The sequence below is a fragment of the Pieris napi genome, chromosome 8 (genome assembly GCF_905475465.1).
Source record: "Pieris napi chromosome 8, ilPieNapi1.2, whole genome shotgun sequence".
Classification (NCBI taxonomy): domain Eukaryota; kingdom Metazoa; phylum Arthropoda; class Insecta; order Lepidoptera; family Pieridae; genus Pieris; species Pieris napi.
Genome location: NC_062241.1, coordinates 3,535,710 through 3,559,836, shown reverse-complemented (window position 1 = coordinate 3,559,836; position 24,127 = coordinate 3,535,710). Strand labels below are relative to the sequence as shown.

The following is a 24,127-nucleotide window of genomic DNA, read 5'->3' as shown; positions in this document are numbered from 1 at the left end:
AACCAATTTCTTACCGTCCGTATCTCTCTCTTTCGATTCAATTATTTCAAACTTATAATTCATAACGTACAAGATATCGTAGAAGTCCTTCCTTCATATTATCATAAACTGTTTCAATTCAAAAATTCGTTATAATTACTTCAACAAATTATTTTTTAATAATTTATTTAATTAACAATTATTATTTTGTACAAGTTCTCTCGCATAAACTTTGAGAAGCGCTGTAGACTTAATAGACAGTGGAGTTACCAGTTACCACAGAGCATTTATTTGAGTCTACATTTATAATGAAAGTTGGTTTCATTATAGGAATGCACTCTATGGTTGGTTTTCCGCCACATGTCCGCCATATCTCATAACTGCAACAATTTCTCTTAATATTGACGTTAATTTATTATTTCGTAATAGATAGGGTTGTTGTGAAATATTGTGTTCTTAATTTAATTAATTTTTAGTTTACTTTTAATACGGTGAGTAAATATTAACTGAATTCTGTTGTAAGAGGAGTTTTAGTGCAAAATGTTTAAGCCGCGATGTGTCCCACAATGTGTCAGTTTCGTTTTAATTTGTTATTAAAGAACCTTGTACTGTATGGAAATAATTTTTGCTTAATATTAATATTGTAAGACTTGAATATTAATTAAGTGTTTACGATAAGTTATAACATATAGATTATTTCTGTTCAGACCCTGGCTTCAAGAAGAAGGAATGGAGTCGCCGAGAAAATTTAACGACTGTTACTTTTATTACTATTCTACATGTACTAAGGTAAGTTTTTAGTATTTATTTAATATATTTTCTGTAGTAAGTTTAGTTTTTTGCATTAACTACATTTCTACAAAACAAAGTAAGATAACACCATGCGTACGATTTACGAACATAAAATAGCTATAAACCACATCCAATTAATTTTTAGAACGGTTTTTCCCTTACATTCGTTTATCAGTTATTAATTTAATCCTTATTGTAATCTTATCTAGTTTTCTTTTCCTTTATGAGTGATAATAGGTTGCATAATTTTGAACAACTAGGTATATGTAGAATACAGGCAAGTTAGTAAATTAAATTGAATGTTTGGGTACAGGGTGACAACTGTGTGTTTCGCCATGAGCCATCGGCTCTTGGTTGTGAGACAATGTGCTCGGCATGGCAGCAGGGAAAATGCCTGGACAAACATTGTAAACTAAGGCACATGGAACTGAGGGTAAGTTTTTTTAACTTTATAACTCACAGATTTTTTTTCATATTTTTTATTTAACATGGACAAGGACTGAACTCACAATCTTAATGTTATAGAAAAATCGCAAGCAAATACCATGTTACTGGGAAAACCAACCAGGTGGTTGTCGTAAGAAGCACTGCCCATTCATGCACAAGAATCCAGATGCCCGCACCGATGGCATAGCTCCAAGCCAGGCTGGCCCTATTCCTACAGTAAGTTATCTACAAGTTTTCAGCACTAAGTTACTACTACTAAAAACAAATTTTCACATGAATCACCACATTCTGTAGCAGTCTTTGAATACCTTTAGGCGTTAGGTATATTTCTATATAGTTTAGATTTCTGGATTTATTTTAATTAGGCCTAATTGTAAACATTATATAATAATTTTCAGAGCCCCTCTACAAGCAGCATTCCTGAGGCAAGTGCTGAACAGGCCATCACTGGAGTACCTACTCCCAATGTGCCACCTCCAGCCTCTGTACCACTTTTGTGGCCACAGCGACAGGGTAAGACATTTTCCTCTGCAAAAAAGGCCATAGACTTTGTTGTTTTTTATTGGAAGTTCTTTTAAAATTTATCTTTTTCTTACTAGTTTCATTTTAGTTGATCAACTTGATTTAACATCTTTTCTGTTGACGTCCATAAATGTACTTGCTAGGTAACCAATATGAATAAAGTTATTTTGAGTTTGAGTTTACAAACCAATGTGGATTTATTCCTCTGGGTACAAATTAATTAAAAAAATTATGACCCAAAGTAATGTAATTGTAGTAAGTAATGAGGACCATGTTATATTAATTTCAATCTTTGCTTCAATTCCTTAAAATTATATTTTCATTACATTATTGTTTTAACAATACTCTGTTTATTGTGATGGAGAAATAATTATTAAGGTTTAAAGTGTATAATATTATTATGATACACAGTAAAGTAATTAAGTAATTAATGTTGTCAACTAATCATTATTAGTTAATGAGTGGTATTTTGCATTTTATCAATGTGTTTTTAAAACTGATTATGTAAGGAATATAGTATTATCATACTTTTGCAGCCAAATTCAATTTAGTCATTGCAAGCCCACATTTTTTAATTATTCATATTATTTATCACCGTAGGTCATTTGTAAAAAATAGTAACAGTAAGTTTCTTTCTCTTCAGTGCTGGACTCTGCCATCTTGGGCGTGCTTCCAGCATCTCCCGAACTGATGGGTGGGCGACGAGTAGTGTCCCACGGCCACCCTCACGCCCACGCCCACGCTCACGCCCACGCCCATGCAGTGGCCCACGCCCCACACGAAGCCTACGCCCCGTTACCCGTCGATCCACTCGTCGTTAACTTCGAGGAAGGTATGCGGCTCTATTGAAATCCCTGAGACTTGGACAATTTGCGATTCACACATTTTTATTTTCGCCATTGAAATGCTTAATGCTTTCGGTTGAGTTTAGTTGGATTATGGAATTACCTAAGGCTTTCGTCCGTGCAGCCTCTTTGCTAAGAATTTGAAACATCACATAGCTTTCATTATATGACTTTGTGAGGTAAAATATTGTTTTTAAGTTTAATATGTTGATTTCATATACCGAAATGAGATGTGAAATGCAAAAGTGTAATCGGTGTGGAATTAAATTAAGACACAACAAAGTAGAGATATTGACAAGCCATTTAAAAAGGTAACTTTTTGAGATATAAAAAGTCATCTCTAATCCCAATCTTAATTCTTTTATTTTTTATTATTAATAGTCTTTAATATAACACCTATTTTTTCATAGTTTTCATAACATACGTTAATCATAAAAACTAACGTTTATCATAGAAACTTAGCTATTCCATGAATTCCAACTAAACCTTATACGTGGCATAATAATTGTCAAAGATTTAGCATTATTTAAGCGTTAAAGCAAATTGTCCAAGACTTGACGTGAGGAGTTGGGTATAATTTACATTTTATATTAATTTGTGCTTATCGATGCGTTATCGATAGTCATGTTAATCAAATTTCATATAAAATAATTTAAACTTTGATGTGACTTATAACAGTTACCCAAACTGACTATTATTAGACGCCGTTAAGTTAGGCGGTTAAATGGGTTAAGCTAATGTAAAATTCGCTCACTAATATATAAATTGTGGCGAAGGTAAATAGAATTAACGCTTGGAATGTCAAAATAGTCACGATTTTACGCCAAGTATTTAGAGTTCATTTATTTAAAGGTTTTATTTACAATTTTATAGATTTATAAACGTGTGCAAAGATATATTATATCTCTATAAAGGTATACGGCAAGGTTTTTGTTTTCAAGTATTTTAGTTTCACTATAAGCGTTTACCAATTCAGTGTTTTCACATGTTCTAAAGACAGGTTTATTTATAAAATGCGACACAATTCGCCGCTATTAAGAGCAATTCATTGTTTAGAATTTGGCATAATATACGTAACTTTAACTAGAGGTAACAGTTTTCTTGAGTTTGGGCTAAGAAATAATTGGAGGTTTCAGTTGTTCTACTATCGGATCTGATTGTTAATAGATATCCAGATTTTTCGATTATTTATGAAATCCAAATTGGCTCGTCTTAAAGTTGACTTTATTGAGCCAACAGTGGCTTTTGTTTGTTTTAAATCGATTTGTTCATCTACCTTATTTATTTAGCGCAGCGGCGAGCGTTTGTTGCTAGATTTTATTTAAATTTTCCTTTAATATTAAACTATTTAAATTATATTAGCTCTCTCTCGAGTCCGACCGATTAAATTAATTAGCTAGGTCGGTATTTTTGTATGTGCAATAATTTAGAGAGTGTATTCTCGTTCATATCTTAGCTAATTATATCTATTAGAGGAATATATTAACTCGCTTTTTTTTTTCTAGTTTTTAATGTAACACGCATATATTTCAAATGTATTTATGTGTGGGTTCATTTGAAATGTATTACCATCTTAGACGTCGATGTAATCTTTGTCTAATAAAGTACATAGTATGGAAATAAAAATATATATACACGATACTATAACTCATTAATATAGGTGAAATGAAAAAAAAAAAAAAAATGCTTGATGCGTTTAATGTAGAGGAGTTAAGGGTCGCGTCTTATAAAAGTTTATATTTCGCACTGAGCGTTTATAAGTAGTTAGGCGGATAGAGGTCACAGCGCTGCATTGCAGTGCAATATATTCTAAGTCCGATCGGACTACTTTGTGAATTGATGTTTGTATTGATGATGATACTGTGACTACTATTACGAAATTAAATTTGTGCTTAAGAAAATGTATTACCGAGTATAGGATAGATTAGCATTGGGCGCTCGCTCGGCAGCCGTTCTAAAAGCACCTTAGTCTGATTAGCTAATTAATTGTTTCAATATATGTTTTGTTTTGCACTGACAGAAAAGTTCCTATATCAGTTCGAAACAGAATGGTTGTAACAAATGGAAAAAAATCGTTAGGGTCCACGGTACGCCTAGTCATTTTATTTATCTAATTATTTTAAACATATTTAAAGGGAATAAAAATAGTTTTAATCGGTGGAGGTTAGAATTAGGAGTGATTAAAAAAAATAGGATTCAAATTGTGTCTTTTGAGGTTGTAATATTTGTTTTTTAGTTTAGGATTGTTTCTTGTTTAGAAGCCTAAGGATAAAATTATTTCGCAAGTGTTAGGTATTTAATATGTTTTAAGTCAACCGGATTATTTTTTAAATAGGTCTAAATAAGAACCTTTCCTAAGTAAAGAGAATAATTTGAGTACAAAATGAAAAATTATTATTAACGCGACAGCTGAAATTTAGTTTCGCTTGTGCCTGTTTAGTTTTATGTCATACAGGTATTTTGTTTTAAAATTACGAAAACGGTGACTAATGCCAAGAGAAATATAGGATTTAATATTCATCGCCGTTTATATGTACCCACGTACATGTTTTGTTTTATTTTGATTTTATTAGGCGTTCTTTATCGGAAATTCGAAGGGTAAGACTGCTTTTTACTATAGAAAATTTAATTTCGATACTTTTAAATTGTGTATCGACTTTACTCAAATACTAAAGGAAAGTTTTCATTTTTATTGTATCATAGATTTAAGATTTTGTAACGAAATTCGTTAAGAGTTTTTAAAATGTACTTTACGCAAACGTATTATTATGTATTATTGCAGTCAATATTGTTGATATATGTTTGCACGGTGAAGGCTCGGATAGTGTCTCAGAGAGTCTGCTTCGGTTGTTTGTAAAATATCTTTGTAAAGTTGTTTTGCTACACTAACGATATACAGACTCCAGTACTCGATTACGCCTTGTTCACCTAGTACAAGTTGATTCTTAGAAGGTTTTCTTTTGTTATACTAATTGGGCAACTAGGGCACTTAGCTTCCAACACCGCCTAGGGGCTCCAAGTTTATTGTTTAATTCTTATGGAATCGTTGTTATTTTAATATTAGCGTTACAATTGTAAGAGTTTCTCTAATTTTAGTAAGGCGTGTAAGCACTTTGATTTAACTAACAAATATCCGAGGATGTACTCTGGCTTTGTTTTACTGATATTGTGTTATTTATCAACGAGCAAATAAATACGTTTCGTATTATGGTTTTTGTAATTATTTTTGACCGTCCACCCCTAAGTCCGTTTCAGATGCGAACAGGAACACACCAAGTTAGCGCGGTCGTTTCAAATTTAATTACTAAAATCATTTTACGCTTTAAGAGCGTCTTCTCACGATCACTTGGTGTGTTCTTACAGAATCAGACAACGAGAGTGCGCCCTCCTCCACTCCGACTAAGGCCGACGTCCCGGAAGCAGACGACCCTGCCAAAATAGCGAGGACTAAGTCGCAAGAGCTCTTGCTCCTCGAAAAGATCCAAGCCGAATCCGCAGCTTACTACAATTACGACGCTATAGACATTACAAAGGAGCGTAAAAAAGTTCGAGCCAATTTGTCTACCAAATACGATAAAATCTCCCTCGATGAAATCGCAGGTAAACAAACAGCCGGCGACATGCGAACCTCCCTAGACTTTAAAGTATTGTCTCTAGACGAAATAAGAGCAAAGAAAAAAGTGTCAGACACAGTCATACAACCGACACCAATCACGCTCACATTAAATAGGAAGAGGAAACTCTCTTCTCACGAAGCAATTACCACGGCGGGTAATAAAATCATCAAATTAGTTAGGAACAATTCCATAGTTTATAAGAAACTAGATAAAAGTGCACCAACACAGCCAAGTCAGACCCAGAAATCCGAGGCTAAAAAAGCGGAAGTGGTCAGCCGAAAAAGGACATTATCAGAACAGAGCGACATGTCTGTGATGCAAGCGGATGAATTGGTAGACAATTGTTATGAATTTAAAAGAATCAAGATCGCCGAACAGACTTCTAAGCCACGACTCATTAGAAGTAGAAGTTCTAATAAATCTATTAGTGAAAGCAAAGATATTGATGAGTCCAGCAAATGTGAAGACTCTGATACGGATGTCCAAATTATAAGTGTTGATTTATCCGACGATAAAACATGTGATAGCGACATAATAGACGTTGAATCGACGAATATTGGTGAACCCGTTGATGTGGTAGACTTGTGCGATGAACCCGAAGATAATGAAATAACTATTGCGGACTTAGAATTAGACTTAGTTAAAAATGTACCAGATGTTGTCGCCAGTTGCCGGAAAAGTGTGAATAAAGAAAACGATAAAGACATTTTAAATGATATCGACGCAATACTCAACGAAAACTTATGATGTATATCGTATATGATAGTTATTTAGGTTATATTGTTGACTGAATTACAAATGAGAATTATTAGATTATATACGCTTACTTTAAGTTCATATAATGATAGCAATTTCACACTATTGTGTATAAACCAAAAATAATAGGTATTATTTTAGGTTATATTGATTCTTGAAGATCAATTGTTTTTTTTTTTTGTGTAAATTTTTTTTTAAAACAAACAATTACCTCGATATTTTTTGTAAATGTGTTTATGGTAATAAATATAATATAAGACATGGCCAATATTTAATTTAGAATTTGTCGTCCACCGTCAGTAGGCATCCAACCTATATTTTCAAATCGATCTTCATGTGGACTACGCTATTCCTACGCATTTAATGCTATTTTTGCATCTAATGAGATACCAAAAAGACTTACACAATTTAAAATAGTGAATAAATATTCAACAAACTATTATTGATACCTGTCTTTGTAAAAAACATACAACGTTACAATTATATAATTAATTGCACTCAAATGGACTGGATCATCTATAATTTACTATTATCACATAAACATTAAACTTGTATTATGATTTTTGAAAGGATTAAAGGATCAGAATAAAAAAACGAACGTTATCCAAAAATGTAATATAATGCAATTAATAAAACGTTTCATCGACATCACACAATTATTCACAATATCGTAAGTATCTATAAGTTTACAATTAATAAATTCGAAATTAATTACCTAAATAATTGATATTTGTACACTATCTTACTTTTAATGGACTGATTACTACTTGTGGCGAGATGAAGCTTAAAATAATGCTAAGTTGATGTATCTTCAAAATGGTAAGTTTAATAACTAAGTACAGACATTTTAGTCTGTTTCACTCTTGGAATATATAAATAAGAGTAATTTAGACAAGCGTAACAAAGCCATGGCACGGTCAAATAATCAAGTCATAGATTGATTAATAGTGTGAAATGAAGTCAAATTAGCTACACTGGTTAAACTTACTTTTATGTATTACAAGGTTTCACTGATCTTTTTTGTGGCCTTCAAAGCGTAACAAATATATATACATATATAAAAATAAACTCGAACCTATGGGATATAGAAAACGCCTACTTTGTACCATGGGGGGTTTATTCTACTACTGTCAAATCTAGGCTATCTTCGAATACAGCTACTTTATGTAAGTATATTTTGATACTAAAATAATACACATTATCTACACCTAATTAAATGTTGGTACAACATATTGATTAGCAACATTCGAAGATAGACGTCTATGGCGGTGCAGATTTGAGGTTCTAAGCAAGCCAATTAGCTCAAAAAAGGGAAAGCATTTAATTTTAACACAGGTGTTTTATTTATATACATTGACGATTTATTTTAAAAAGCTGACCATGTAAGGTATGCTACGATGTTAATGTAAATACAGACACAGAATACAAGTAGGTACAGAATATTGATGAAAAATAAGTGACAAAGATACAACTTTGGATATATGCAGGTAGAAAAAAAAATGTGAGCCGTCATGGGACGCCTGGCAGATTTGAAACATCGACATTATTTTGTAAAAGTAATATGAAAAGCAGAAAAGAACAGATTGTGATAGGAACTAAAAATAAAATAAAATATTACGATTTTTTCCAGATAACGATGACTATTTATTGAATAATTTTCATTAATCACAAAAATTTACGAATTTATTTCAAATTCTGACTTAATTCGTTTAATCACTGACTTCGAAATACACACACCGTACACACTACTGCATATAGACTGAATATATATAGTATATACCATCATATAGCAGGGCGGGGCGGCATGCGTCGCCACGCCAGAAATCGGTTTTACGTGCGGCTATAGATGTTTCACATCAAAATAAGAATTAGCTAATACGAGTAATATTTAAACTAAAACTCAAGATAATGAGTGAGGTTCGGAAACTTAGCGCATGACTTCCGGTTATAAAAATCGAAAACATTTTGTCAAGTCTCTTTTCTCAATCTTACCCTTAGTCCCATGTCTGATGTGGTCTCAAGATAAAAGATATAGTTCGTACTTGGACTTATCTCTGAATCTAAGAGCCAAATAAAATCGCCTACACGGTTAATAGGCCTAATCTACAGTTTTGCGATTCCCTTAAAATAAATCACTAACAAATATTGTTCACCTTAAAGGCTTTGAGGTCCAAAATAAATTATTTAAAAATTACTGACACCTATTAAATGTAGACTAATTAGAATAATTTACATAAATACAATTTGAGCCTTTATTTGTGCTCTTTGTTGTTTCGTGCTACTGGATATGTAAATTCTTTATTCTATGGAATACAGGGGCGGACTCAATGTGAAGCCACCGAGGCCCCAACTACGTAAAATAAAATGTGTGCGCTTATTATCGATTTGTGACAGATATTTGGTATATAGATTAATTACACCTTGATGCGTATCTGGAGTTTGATCTGAAATAACAAACTTAAACTAAATTGAAACCGACAATCTACAGTTTATATCCAAACAAAGAATTTAATTTATACAGATCTTATTCTATATTTATAAAATTACATGGCATAAACATACACAACGAATATTAAGCCATATTTTTACAAGCGCTGTTGGTAACAATAGTAATTACAAGGAATTCGAATTGTTTAATCATGTTGAAAACTCGAGGCATCATAAGTCAAGATAACATTGATCATACTGTTTATTTCTGTTCTATATTAATTGATAAATAGCGATGTTGAGACTATTAAATGTTATTGGTAGTTGAAATGGTAAAAATCGCTTCAAATATCTTGCTTCAGTCAGGCACAAAATCAGGAGCCCTGATCGTCTCCATTTCAGAATCAGGAAACAACATAATGAAGTTTTTATGACATCCTTGAAACAGCTCATGATTTATTACTTCATAATTTGTTATTTCGAACTTCGGAATTATTAATCTTATAAACGATTAGGGTAATTCCCTGAATCAGTGCCTGAATGTTTTATTTGTTGGATGTATGTCTAGTTCCACCAGGGTCACTGCAGACGCGACCAGTACTGTTGAGAGTCTTGACCTGGCACCGCCAATGGAACCGAAACTCCTGCACCTAAAAGACCGCCCAATTCTATAAAATAACAAAAACCTGTTAATTTAACTTTTATAAGGTTTTCATTCTTAAACTGTAAAAAATATAGCATATCTATGAACATATCGAAGCATCAGAATATAATGTGACGTCTCCCCTAAACGCACAGTTCGTCTGGTGCTATAAATAGTCCCCTTTACCCCTGTCCGTCAGTCGTCCGCAATATATATTGAAAACCAAGGTAAAATGGTTTACATGGATAAATATTTTTTTTTCGAAAACGACTTGTAAAGATGTTAATCTGACCTTATAAATAATTATTATTGTATAGTTAATAGTTATACCAAAGATAAAGAAGTTTTATAAGCAATTAAATTACCTGGTGGGGGAGACGCTGGTTCATGCTGGTAACCATGGTTCATATACGGATGCGGCTGTCGGTAGCCAAGCTCATAACGGGGATAACCTAGGAATCCGCTCTTGCATAGATCAGCTTCGCTTCCCTCACAGACCGACGCGTCTGACACCATTCCACTACTTGCGCCGTATCCCATTGGAGTCAGTGGGCTGTAGATAGTCGTAAAACATGTTAAGTAGTCTCAATGGATGCTACCGAAGATATAAACTTTACACAACAAGTATAGAGAACATTAAACACATGTTAGTCGTAAGTAAAGTACTAAGGAAAGCAAAAACATACCTGTAAGTGTCAACGTTGACCTGCGGTTGATAAGGCGTGTGATGCGTGTGATGGTGTGGCGCGGGAGCAGGCAGTGGTGGGGCGGGAGGAGCGGGGACCTGCGGGGCCCCGTAGCACTCGGGGCTCCGACGTTGGCTGCGGATCTTCTCCTCTCGACGCCACTTCGCGCGACGATTCGAGAACCACACCTTAATGTCGGGTTAGGTTAACAAAACGCGGGACGCGGACTTGATTTCGACTTTGTTGATTAGTAACATAGATTAGATTTTGCCTGAATGTTTCGATAAATATAAAATTTTGTGATATTTTTTCGACTAGATCCGGCTGACTATTCTAATGGGTGTTAGTGAAATAATAAATAAAATGCCAAAATGGATAATCAAGCCGCTTAAAAAAAGTAAACATTGTAGTATGTTATGTTTAGAAACGTAAGTCAGCCATACTACTAGCCGTCTACATTAAACTCTTTAGGGCCGTTTTCTCGAAATCGGAGATATCTATTTAAAAAATTATGGGCAAAATTATAGCAAGATATATAGATAAAAGGTAGACAACTATATGGAAAGGACCAAGGAAAGAAGAAGAAGAGGGCGCCCCAAAAAAAGGTTGATAGAAGAAATAGAAGCGGTAGCAGGAAGCGAAAGGAAAAAGATAGCCAGAGGTTTTTATTATTGTTTTTCTTATAGAGGTTTTTACCCGTGAAGGGGTTACGATCGACGGTAATGAAGGTAGCTAGGATATATAGGATAACAAGATAAAATAACGTATAAAAACCGTATATACTAAACCTATAAAATGTAACAAAAAATCTAAGCTGTATATTATTTTATTGTCATGATTGGAAGTTAAACGGGATTTTTATTATTATTATATTTAAAAATTACTAAGTTTATTGCAGACGGCAATCAAATATTATACAGAATATAAAATATGAATTGTCATTATTAGCATCTTACCTGTATTCTAGCTTCAGGAAGACCAATTTTGGCCGCAAGTCTCTCTCGTGCGAATACATCAGGGTAGTGTGTTCTTTCGAATTCTTGAAAGAAAATTAAACGAATTAGATCAGTTTTGCCATATTTATTTAGTTCACTAACACCGGAGTGTTTAAAAAATGAATTTGATTCAATTAGTAAAGAGAGAGAGCATTATGCTATAACCTAGAGACTGACCAAATCAGTCCAATAACACAATTGTAACAAACACTTCATCGTTTTCAACGTCTCTTTTCGTGAGAGCGTAAGTACAATTTGACGGAAATAGACAAAAGTCTATTTCGTAACTAACTGTAAAGGTGCTGATAAACTTGAACATTCACTTGTAATGAGCATATGTTACATCATAGAAAAATACGAGAACATTTTAGCAAGCATTCTATCGAGCGTTCTGGCTAGCATTCTAGCGAGCATTGCTTCGAGCTTTATGCCGAGCCAAGCTTCGGTCATCGTCTTCTAACACTTCTATGATGAAACAGATTAGTTTACCACATTTTCTATTTCAATTTCTTTTTAAATAACCAATGAGTATAAATGGAGCACACTCGACCGTCAAGTCTGACATCTTCGTGAAGAATATATTTTAGACGAGCATCAACTAGAGCGTTCACTAGAATGCTCATGAAAATGTTCATAGCAATGTTTGGCTCTATGCTTGGCTCGGCTCGTTGTTTAGTTCGACAAATATAAAAACGGCGAATGCTGGATTTTCTGTTACAAATTAATGCTCAAGTCAATCAGCACCGTTAGACAGAAAACCACAAGATGATTAAAAATAAAAATAAAAAAAATAAAATATGTTTATTATGGAACATAAGATACATGTATCACTTATTCCACGTCATTAAATTTGAAGGCATCCCTACTCATCGGCAAAGAAGACAGAGGGGGTAGGCCGAGAGAAAAAGCCGGCGTAAAAAACTCTCGGTACTCTTTTAAAACAGCAAATCATCAAACAACACTTATTAAAACAAATATCGCAAATTAATTAGAAGTAGCCTGTCTAGCACTAGTCCCAGGCCCTTTTATCAACTAAATAATCGTTGACTTTATAGTAAGCCTTTTTACACAGCTTTTCTTTAATACATTTCTTAAATTTATTGTAAGGCAGTGATAAAAGAGCCTCTGGGATTTTATTAAAGAAGAGTATCCCTTTCCCCAAAAAAGAATTACTAACTTTAGATAGTCTAGTACGGGGAAATTGCAGCCTGCGTTTGTTCCGTGTATTAGCATTGTGCGTATGTTCTATTCTAGTAAACTTATCACTATTTTTGTAAACATACATAATATTTCCATAAATATATTGCGAGGGAAAGGTGAGTATATTAACTTCCTTGAATTTATCTCTAAGAGATTCCCTACATTTTAAATTATAGATTGCACGAATAGCCCTCTTCTGCAGGATGAAAATAGTTTCGACATCAGCAGCATGACCCCATAATAATAAGCCATAAGTCATTAAGCTATGAAAGTAACTAAAATAAACAAGTCTAGCTGTATCGACATCAGTTAGTGAGCGAATTTTTTTAACCGCGTAGGCTGCAGAACTAAGTCTCTTCGCCAATCCGTTAATATGAGGGGACCACTGAAGTTTTGAATCCATGGTGATTCCGAGAAATACAGTTGTATCATCCAGATTCAATTCCTCACCGTTTATAATTGGTCTAGTATCCATAACCCTTGCATTTTTTGCACAAAATTTAATGCATTTTGTCTTTTTTGCATTAAGTAGAAGGTTATTCATACTAAACCAATGGACAATCGAAGACAGAGCATTGTTCACATCGTCAAAATTTGTTATTTGTCGTTTGATTTTAAAAATCAAGGACGTGTCATCAGCAAACAAAACTATCTGATGTTTTCTCTCTACCATGAAAGGTAGATCATTTATATAAACAAGAAAGAGGAAAGGGCCAAGAATTGAGCCCTGTGGTACCCCCATATCTACTGCCGACCCAGAGGACCTCTTACCATTCACTTCAACCTTCTGAGTTCTTCCGTGTAAATAGGAAGTCAGAAGATTCAGTGCGGTATTCTTGATGCCATAGTGACGGAGTTTCCCGATTAAGGTCTCGTGTTGGACACAATCAAATGCTTTGGATAAGTCGCAGAAAACACCTAAAGCGTCATGCGACTCCTCCCAAGCCTTAACTATATATCTATATAACTCAACACCGGCATCGGCTGTCGAGCGACCCTTGGTAAAACCGAACTGATTATTATGTAATAATTTGTTGACGTTAAAATGAATTACCAGTTGATTTAATATAATTTTTTCAAATATTTTACTACAAGTAGGTAGTACGGAAATTGGTCTAAAGTTACTGGGGTCGGACATACTACCTGCTTTAAATAAAGGAATAACTTTACTATGTTTCATTAGATCGGGAAACTCGCCACTTTTAATACAATTGTTGAAAATTATAGCTAGATGGGGAGCAATTACATCAATTATGCTACTAATTATTTTTACAGAAATACCCCAAAGATCGGTAGTGTTCTTAATATCTATGGTTCTAAATATCCTCACTATATCGTCGGCACCAATGGGTCGGAATGAAAAACTGACCTTGCACTCGTTTACATTATCTTTAAGCAGCGATTCAGCGAGGGCGGGAGATGATTGAAGAGACTTAGTAGTCGAAATTGGAATGTCAGAAAAGTACTTATCAAAAACAATCGCTATCTCTTCGTTAGATTTGATTATAGTGTTATCGACACATAGTTCGATGTCTTGATTGCGATCCCTGACTCTTCCAGTTTCACTATCAATTATCTTCCAAGTCATTTTAGTTTTATTGGTACTATTTTTAATCTTGTTTTTGATATTTGAGGACTTGGCCGCGTAACAAACTTTCTTAAATAATTTCGAATAATTTCGAACATAAAGAATAAATTCTTCATTATGATTGTATGACTTTTCAGCGTAAAGGTCATACAACCGTTGTCTACTTTTATAAATTCCCGCTGTCGCCCAATCACTAAACGATTTACACTGCGAATGAGAGACTTTCTTTGGGGTAAAGATGGTGTTGAACTCTTTATTAATGCAATCACTTAGATTGTTGTATTGTGTATCAACGGTAGTACCTACCGGTAATAAAGGTAGGCGTTTACCTATATTATGTCTAAATCTCACCATTCGCTTTTTATTCACTGGAACAAACACACTGCTCTTATTTACTTGTTTAACCGCTTTACATTTTAGCGCCACTAACTGTCCACAATGATCTGAGCTAAGATCAGTTGTAATTGAGGTTTGCATTGCCTCTGCATCTGTAAATACATTATCTATACATGTAGCAGTGGAGCTTGTAATTCTAGTGGGCTCAAGAAACAAGTTAACAAGATTGTAAGATTTTAATAACAGATTGAATTTTTTACTAATGGAGGTATTTTCTAATAAATTTATATTGAAGTCACCACATACAATAATATACTTATTGTTCTTAAAACTAACTTTACACAAAATTTCCTCCAACTTTTCTTCAAAAAAATCGTAAGATGCACTTGGTGGTCTGTAAACACTTAAAATAATGCAATTCTCAATCTCTATACAGGCTACTTCCAAAGAGTGTTCTACAGACAGACACACGATGTCATTACGCTCTTTATACTTTAAATTTTTATTAACAATGATCAAAGAGCCCCCATGAATCGCCGACAATCTGCAAAACGAACTTGCAACTTGGTGCTGATCAAAGTTAAAGATGATTTGGCATTCTCTAAGCCAATGTTCGGTAATGCATAGGACATCAATTTTACTTGATTTTAAAAACAACTCCAATTCTAATTCTTTGCCCAACATACCTTGCATGTTTTGATGCATCAAGTTTAAACAGTTGTTGTTAGTAATATTACACGTTGAGCTGAGTTGTACTAAATTATTGCTAGAGTTTGCCTCTATTGTCACACTATCTAATTTAAATTATTAATACTTAATGAAGTGCTACTGCAAGTATCACTACATTCTTTTAAGCTAAGCTGCTCAATAGAAGCAGTTGTCTGAAAAGCTATCTGCTCAATAGAAGCAGTTGTCTGAAAAGCTAAATGTTTAGCTTTAGTTGTAAATAAAAAATAAGATAGCATAGTAGCTATCTGTTGTAAATAATAATTAGGTAGGCGGAACCTATCCTTTGTCAATACATACTTATTTTTAAATATACAATTTATATCCATTAAATTAGGTAGTGTACCTAAGTCACAATTTAATTGTATATTATTAGTAGTCAAAGTATTGTGCAACACAATGTTTAACTTATATCTAATTTTATTTTCCTTTGGTGCACCTTTGATGTAAGGAAATGTATACAAGACAATATTCTCTACATTAAGTGATTTAACTTTATCAATAAATGACAACAATTCATTTTGTCCTACATTTCCCCTTCTCCCAAAAAGCAATATTAAAGTTGTGTTATTTGTGTAATTATTATTTGTGTGATTAATATGCTTGTGTATGAATAATTGATTGTCCGGGTCTAAGCAAGCTGGTTTTCTCACCACATTTCCTTCAAGTCAAGTGAATAAAACATTTTACAATACCTCTCTCCAAGCTATCAATCTGTTCGTTTGTGAAGCTTGTGCGGTTCCGCTGCAACTTGCGCTTGAGACGAAGCCTGGCTGCATCATCGTCTGCTCCGCTAGAGCCTGCGTTGGAATTATCCCCAGACCCAGTCTCATCGGAGTTGAGTCCTTCAATACCCTCCAGTGTTTCTTCACCTGAAGTACAAGAGTAATGTAATTGTTTTTCTTGTGAAATTTTACAAAGACTTAACAAAACACTGAATTTCAGAACAAAATTTCCGAAATATGAAAAATTAATTAATTTACTATTGTTGTCCAAAACTTATTTGTAAGTCAAAACCTAAAAGAAAATCGTTTTAATTTTATATAATATTTATTTACTGCGCTAGATATATGAATGTTTTTAATAAATGATTTTTGTATAGATATTAATATAAAGTTTATGGCAACCGTTACAAACACGCGAAATAAATTAAAAGTTTATACAGCCGTCATAATTTAAATATAATATTCAAAGGGAATTTTCGTTTGACATTTTGGAAATTAATTGGAATATATGACAAAGTAAAGCTATAAATCTAATTCATAGTATTTGATAAGAGTACGTTATCACATGTTTCAACAACCTGGAACACTCGTAAATCGTAACTTGCTTTCAAAACTTTGTTACTCTTGATTTATTCATATTATCTATGGTTCTTAATATCTAAGGCGTAGTGATTAACGTATAACATAATCCGTAGATATACCATTTTGGTGTAACCGTATTTTTTCGTGTTACAGCACATAATATTTTTTTAATGCGCTATCTAGAAAAACGTACCACATGCGATATTGAGGACATTTACTTTAAATATGATGTAATTAATGTTTTGTCATTGACACTGTGAGGCGTATCCTATGAACTGTGGTCAATAAGACTTATAATTATTTAACAGTTGAACATTTTCACCGCCCACAAAAGTAAATGACTTAATAAAACAGCAAAGAGTAACTAAAACCTAGTTTCTGTAGTACATACAATTTCAGATGAGACTTTTGAATAATATTTAGTACGTATACACTCTGTAAATTATTTGAAATATAGATAAATAGACTGGGGCTTGTTTAAATAGATTTAACGGTGATTTGCGTGTCTATTGCGGTATACTAATCCGAGATCGGGCCCGCGGCGCTTTGTAAGCCGGCGAGTAAATTTCAGAGCTTTGATCCTTTAATTTAATCTATTTAAAGATATTATAAGAAAGTGGTAACTAATTTAAATAAAACATTTAAATTGTATTCCTCGTAATTAATTTTGGTTACCAACTTTATAAGATTGTTTCGTATGTAAAAATCAACATTTCGTCAAATAAACCAATTTATTTGAAATACTGGTGTAATTTTAATTCTAGATAAGTATAACCATAGTAACAAATAAAAATAGATTTCTACGAATATATTTAAATAATTTCTGGTACGTTGCCAAAATAATTAATTTTAAATAAACTAGATTATCTTGAAACTAACATAAATTGTGTTAGTTACATTTAGTGACGGAATGCACGTGACCGTCACTATATTAAATAATTTTTATTAAGTATATTATCTATTTTCAACATAACTAATATAAAAAGTCACATTTCAAAATAAAACCCATGTCTGCAAGTTATTATCGCGTTATCTCCAGTTAAAATAGTAAATTACATTCAAGTGTCAAGATTCTTCGGTATCTGGTACTGCGGGGACCGAGACACCCGTGGGGTGTTTGGGGGTTCCAGGGGGATCCAGGGGGGCAGGGGAGTGGTTGTAACTCGCGCGTTCATGCGGAAAGACACGATAACAGCCCAGCCTACCACGTAACCCTGCCTGCGATAGCGTTATCAACTTATAAATGTATGGCCAATAATGGAGTGGCATTTTGAAGGTGATTTTGTTTTAAAGACTTTAAAGATTGGTAATATACCTTATCTGTATTCTACCTTAGTACATTATTAGGAATTTAAATTCTTTAACTTCTACCAAGGGATACTTCATATGCCAACGAGTAAAGGGTTTATTATATAGATATAATTATCGGTAATTTATATAAACACTACGACAGTCAATTGAGAGTGACAATTTTAAGGAAATATTATTTAATGCTGAAACATATACTTTATATTATTAAGTATACTATTTAATTCCAATAATAAATCGGCTGTTTTAAGTTAATTAATACGAATTGATTACATCATGTATGCTTCTCCTATTCAAGGCGGAGTTTCTTTATAAGATAGATTAATGAAAATTGCATCATCTTGTAAATAGTTTTTATGCTACAAAATTGTACAAACACAAGCTGACACATTTTCGTAATTATAAGCCCACCCACTTCACTTCGCAAACGAATATGACACCTCGAAACATGATCTCATATCTTCAAAACACGTCGTAACGGTTACACCGTCGGTCCATCGTCATACGGGTGACTTTACCCTGGCGTGTTCGCGGACAGAAAATGACATTCGGTGTATCGGGAGCCCATCTGTCACGCGGGAAAACATTAATGTTTCATGAAGGCACACTGTACGAAGATCGCTATCAGATAATAGATGTGTCTCTATTTAACGTCACTTTGATTTAGACAGGGAATATGCCATGGAAAAAGACGTCATCATACTATACAGTACTAAGTACATTTCATTTAAACATTATAAGGTAAGTGAAAAACTCTAAAGAAAGTTTTACACTTACGTCGTTGCTAACCACAAACTTGTGCACACACTGATCTATTCCGTAAAGAAGATAGCGACCAATCTGTATCATCATAATAATATAAACAATAAGAACTTTAGTTCAAACTGCAACCGCGTTTTTTATGAATAGAAGTTGAAACTACTATTTCTAAATTCTTGTCCGTGAAACTACGTATATAAATCTAAAATGTCTTTGATAATACATTTTAACGTTATTTTTTATTAAAAAGTACCAAGGCATAAAGTCACAAATGACTCACGTTTAAGTGATATTTCAGGCTTATCAAAAAGGGAATATGAATTTTTCTAGTTAGCACTCCAGTCACGCGTCGGCCATTTTGCAGGAAAACGGCGGAAAGGCCCGCAGGTGGTAACCGATACGACTGTGCGAGGGGAAAATATCATTTACATTTAATAGTTATACATAAGTATTCCCCTGGCTATTTTAAGCGTTGTTTTCCTACTAAATTACAAGATATTTGTTGTAATTAACGAGTCTTATGACGTAAAAGTAGATAAATACTTGGCAATGCAATTTTGGGAAAAAAAATGAAAGTTAATTGGTATTACGCTTAAACGTAAAAATAGTTTTATTTTTATTTTTGCCCTACTAATTACTATGTTAAGAATGAAACATTCAATAGATATTTGAGACACATACTTAGATTATATAGTAATTTAATTATTTAACCGGAATCTAGAAAGATTCAGTTTGACTAAATCGTTAAAATTCTAGCATTATTTTCTTCGCACTTGCTTAGAGTTAGTAGTCATAAATATTTCTAAACCCAAACCTGAGTTTAATCGTAACACAGTAACTGTAGAATAGTTAAATCGAACTTTTACTGTAGAAATGACTGTGGTGAATCGTTTGTTTTTGATTCTAGAACGCAACGTAATTTTCCAACACTTCATTGAAATAGTTTTCGTACGAAAGTTAGTTGCAATAAAATGAGTTTGTGCTGCTGCATTATTCAATGTAAAAGATATCGTAGGCTGTTATGCAGTTAGCACTTATTCTGCCACAATTAGTAGAATTTATCTTTTAAAAACCTCGGTAGGTCTTTCAGGGCCGTGATTAAAAAGACTTGTTACTGGTTCTTAATTTTCTATTTGTAAGTGTGTTTATTCACATCAGATTGATGTTTAGTGTTTCCACGTGCTTATCACAAATAAAACATGATACAAGAGTTATGTCTACCCCCATTTACTAAAGCCCTGGAAAAAGCTAAATCTTCAAAGCAAAATGGTGAAACATTTCCTTTCTTCTTCACAGAAGTCAAACTGTCTTTTTTCTGTCTTGGTTTCAAGACGTGCTGTGCGATCCTGTTAATCCGTGAGTTCACCTCGCACTAACAACGCTCCCTTCGTCACTCACGTCATTTTTGGAATCTCCTGGTATTCTGTTAAGCAATTTCACATTACGTCTTGACAAGCGGAGGGAGCTTGTAGTTTATTGTTTATCAGAATGCCAAATCGCAAAATAACTGCTTCACGATTGTTTTGAGCGCGACCGCCGCTGCGAAAACCGCTGTGAGAGTTCGAAAAGTGAGTTACAGAATCGCAAGGCTGATCTGAGGTACGTGTAGTGTACGGGACTTAATCTCGGCTCTCTCTATTAACATATAATTCCTAAGAAATGCGAAATATACTAGATAAGACAACCCAGCACGTCCTGGAAGTTGTTTTACGTAATTGTTATCGCAATCTAAATACGTTCTATTTTTAAAACATCGTAAACTCCAAAACATTTCTATTCCTTTTTTAAATAAACATGCATGTAAGTCTAGGCACATAGTACATAAGCGTCGCATATGTCATATGATATAATTATATGTTGTTTATGCGCGCTGCGCAGTGGGGCGGCACTAACGCGGCGCCGCCCACCACCCTTGCCTTTTTTACCTTATTATTTCATACAACGCTATTTCGATACCGAATTAATGGATTTTTAAATTAATATCCATTGTGGTTGATAGACGCGGTTTTAATATTGTCGTTTTAATTAAAATATATTGAATTGTGGTGTTGCTTCTAATTTGCGTAAATTAATATTGTTTTCGCATTGATTTATTTTTATATTCAAATATAAAACGAACAACTTTTTTATATTTATATTATTCATTGAAATTAATATATTGATTTACCAAAACACGAATTTTGTATTTTGTTAAATATATTTTCAAAAATGAAAAAAGGGGGTTTAACTGATAGTTCTTTTCGCTGTTTTAAACTAACATTGTTTTGACAGTTACCTTAGACAGGTTAAAGCATGTAATTTTAACATCATAGTTAAATCTAAACGTCTTTAAATAAGAAGAAATCAGACTGATATCTAATTAGAATTACTTAATCTACCATTAGATACAACTTAACAACTCTGAGTGCGGTTATTAGACTGTGTTTAAATAAGGTATCCTAAATACAAACTCGTAAATTAACAGCTATAATTACATGTAAGCGGAGGGTTGTTCAAAACGCCCTTTAGCGAGCGTTTTCATGTTTTATAATCCTGTTTCATGCGTTATTGGCCCTGCTAAACCCTTTGTACAACCCGTTCGCACGATTAACGTGCTAGGTTTTGGTTTATTACAAGTGTGCACGATATAATCACTTTTAATTAATACTTTTAGTTTTAAATATTATAAGTAGCTTTGACGAATTGTATCTTCGGGACCTTTTTTTAGGTGTTATTTGAATTGTGTGTTGTTTGAATAAATAAAACCTTTTATATATTATCTTAAAACAACATGTATGCGTAAAGTCCTACTACTTTGTGTATTTTATGTTAGGTTAGGTTATTTTTAGTATATTATTAGGTTATTTAAGAGTCCTTAAATTTAAGTGACACGTATACTTATATGTCGGCCTGTTGGATATTATCAGAAACGAGAATTTTATATTTCAATTTATGAGTGGGAGAAAAACTATAGGCCTAATTCTGGCTTTAAGTGTGCGATGATCGCTAATATTTTGTTTGTGCTTATAATTATTAACTAAATATATACATATATATACATATTACATATTATGTAACCTAACTAATGTTAGTGTACGTAACTCTAGCAAGGAAATAATTTAACACAAGCAAACCTCAAAATAAAAAGTAACTAAAACTAAATAGAAATTTAAACCTCATTAAGAGAGTGATGTACAAAATTGTAAGATTATTGTAAAATATTGACATATTTGCATTAATTTTAGTAAATAAGTTGTAAGAGCGAGATAGCCTATTCACTGGGCTATTTAACCTTTGTTTTACATCTGCGTAAATTATTAAGTAATTTAGGAAGTTTTGTACCTATTATTCAATTTATTGAAGGATTAGAAAAGTTTAATAAATTAGCTAAATGGCGAAGTTACAGTTACGTCTAACTAACGTGGTATGAATCATAAAATACACAGTTCAATATTATAAGAGATATATCCTTCTTCATTGAAATTGAACTAATCTATCTATTGACCACACAGTAAAATCTTATACAGAGACTGGAGTTCTCCACTCATAACTAACCTCTATTAGAGACAAATCTCTTTGAACTCAGATTAACAAAACGCAAATGAACATACGTAGGGTATACATTAGTATTTACGTACGACGATCATTTAGCTACAGTGTTCTTCACACATCTACTGTCAAAGCGTTAATCGCATTTCACGGTGGGTGCACCCTCATTGGTGGTATGGACAATAGCGTATTTTGTGTTGGGTCGTTTTAATTGCTATTTTGCCGTAGATATATGTCTATTAGGATTTTACATTTACTTTAATAGACAGTATCGCTTATACTGAAAAGCCTTTCAATTCTTGAACGTAACAATGTTTTGTCATATATTTTTTTTTTAATTTTACGGCCGTATTTAAATAATGCTACAATTATTTATTTGAAAAGGCAACATTAGAGTTATAAGAACAAAAGTGTGTTATAATCCCCTCATTGTTTAGAAATAAAAGCAAAATTTATCCAATTCTAAACAATTCTTAAATTTTGAAACCTTTAAAAATAAAAAACATTTATCTCCAAACGTTTTTAGTTAGTAAAGTTATTGAGAAAGAGAAAGACTGATAGTTAATAGTGTATAGAGTATGTATTTACATAAGTGAGTGAATCAAAACAGAAGACATACGAAAAGCAAGGGTTATATACAGTACATAAGCGCAGATCAAAGGGCTGCGGCGTACTTTGTATCTGCCGACACGTACATAGCGTTTGTGCTACGTGTTAGCTATTTTGAATAGATGTACTCGTATTAATACTAAATATAGCCTTTTAGTCGGATGATCAAAGACTTCGGAAAATGTTGAATAAATAGAGTTTTCTTAATATTCGAACTGCAATCTAGTTTGAATTTATGAAACTATTTATCTGTATGGGGTTTTTGTCTGTGATTTAAAATACGTTTTTGAATTCGAGTATTCTTCAAATGCAAATTCTTCTGTTAAATATTGTTTAAAATTCTGCTAATATTTCAGAAGACATTCTCCTAAGGTCGTTTTATCCCTGACGTAACAAATTTTTCGTCTTAAATGCTCAATCAACAGTACTAAATTAATGTGTGTATTCATAAGAAGAGTCTATTTTTTTTAAATAGTTACACTTTACATAGTCACATAATATATTGAAAGATTGCTAGAATATATTAACACAACTGTAAACACATAAAATAACTATATTATACTAAACACTATATTATTACTGGATTCAAAACAATTTTTATTGTTCTGTACCTATATGTATTTAAAAATCTCAGTGGCGCTACAATCTGGGCCTCAGATTTCTGTATCTCTTTCATGATCATTTGTCAATCTAATAGGCAAGTAGGCGATCAGCCTCCTGTGATTGACACACGCCATCGACTTTTTGGGTCTAAGGCAAGCTAGTTTACTCACGATGTTTTCCTTCAACGTTCGAGCGAATGTTTAATGCGCACATAGAAAGTAAATTAGTGCACAGCCGGGTTTGAACCTACGATCAGGGATGAGTGTGGCACACTGAAGCCACTAGGCCAACACTGCTTTATATATATTAAATTTCTAATACTTTAAAAATATAAATGAATATGTGTTAATGTGAAGTATAAGGGTTGTTAAGTCAACTTAAAGTACCTAATTTTATACCAAAGAGTATACTTTAAGTTAATGTTTGGGCAGATTACTATTACTTTATTATATAC

The 24,127-nt window shown here is 33.1% G+C and overlaps 2 protein-coding genes across 4 annotated transcripts in view; one reads left to right on the top strand and one right to left on the bottom strand.

Moving 5' to 3' along the window:
• The first annotated feature begins 322 nt into the window (after positions 1 to 322).
• Positions 323 to 7,147, top strand: LOC125051601. The gene is made up of 7 exons (XM_047652038.1): positions 323 to 470; positions 687 to 768; positions 1,085 to 1,204; positions 1,297 to 1,434; positions 1,617 to 1,731; positions 2,384 to 2,572; positions 5,949 to 7,147. The coding sequence occupies exons 2-7, from the start codon at positions 709 to 711 to the stop codon at positions 6,947 to 6,949; spliced, it is 1,623 nt and encodes a 540-aa protein (XP_047507994.1). The 5' UTR covers positions 323 to 470; positions 687 to 708; the 3' UTR covers positions 6,950 to 7,147.
• A 2,726-nt stretch (positions 7,148 to 9,873) lies between these two features.
• LOC125051797 (paired box protein Pax-6-like) overlaps positions 9,874 to 24,127 on the bottom strand; it is a 45,443-nt gene continuing 31,189 nt past the window's right edge. For 2 of the 3 annotated variants that reach the window (XM_047652353.1, XM_047652355.1), the window contains exons 6-10: positions 16,255 to 16,431; positions 11,671 to 11,753; positions 10,715 to 10,902; positions 10,394 to 10,581; positions 9,874 to 10,053 (exon numbers count right to left, since the gene is read on the bottom strand). In XM_047652353.1, coding sequence (XP_047508309.1) covers positions 9,965 to 10,053; positions 10,394 to 10,581; positions 10,715 to 10,902; positions 11,671 to 11,753; positions 16,255 to 16,431 — 725 coding nt within the window. In that variant the 3' untranslated portion in view covers positions 9,874 to 9,964. The remainder of the gene's footprint in view (positions 10,054 to 10,393; positions 10,582 to 10,714; positions 10,903 to 11,670; positions 11,754 to 16,254; positions 16,432 to 24,127) is intronic. The other variant, XM_047652354.1, reaches the window with a different exon arrangement.

What these genes read in the sequence shown, in the direction of transcription:
- LOC125051601 (XM_047652038.1), top strand. Translation starts at nt 709, where the DNA reads ATGGAGTCGCCGAGAAAATTTAACGACTGTTACTTTTATTACTATTCT. An exon ending in AGGCTGGCCCTATTCCTACA is followed by an intron (nt 1,435 to 1,616) that starts GTAAGTTATCTA and finishes AATAATTTTCAG; the next exon opens with AGCCCCTCTACAAGCAGCAT. An exon ending in TTTGTGGCCACAGCGACAGG is followed by an intron (nt 1,732 to 2,383) that starts GTAAGACATTTT and finishes CTTTCTCTTCAG; the next exon opens with TGCTGGACTCTGCCATCTTG.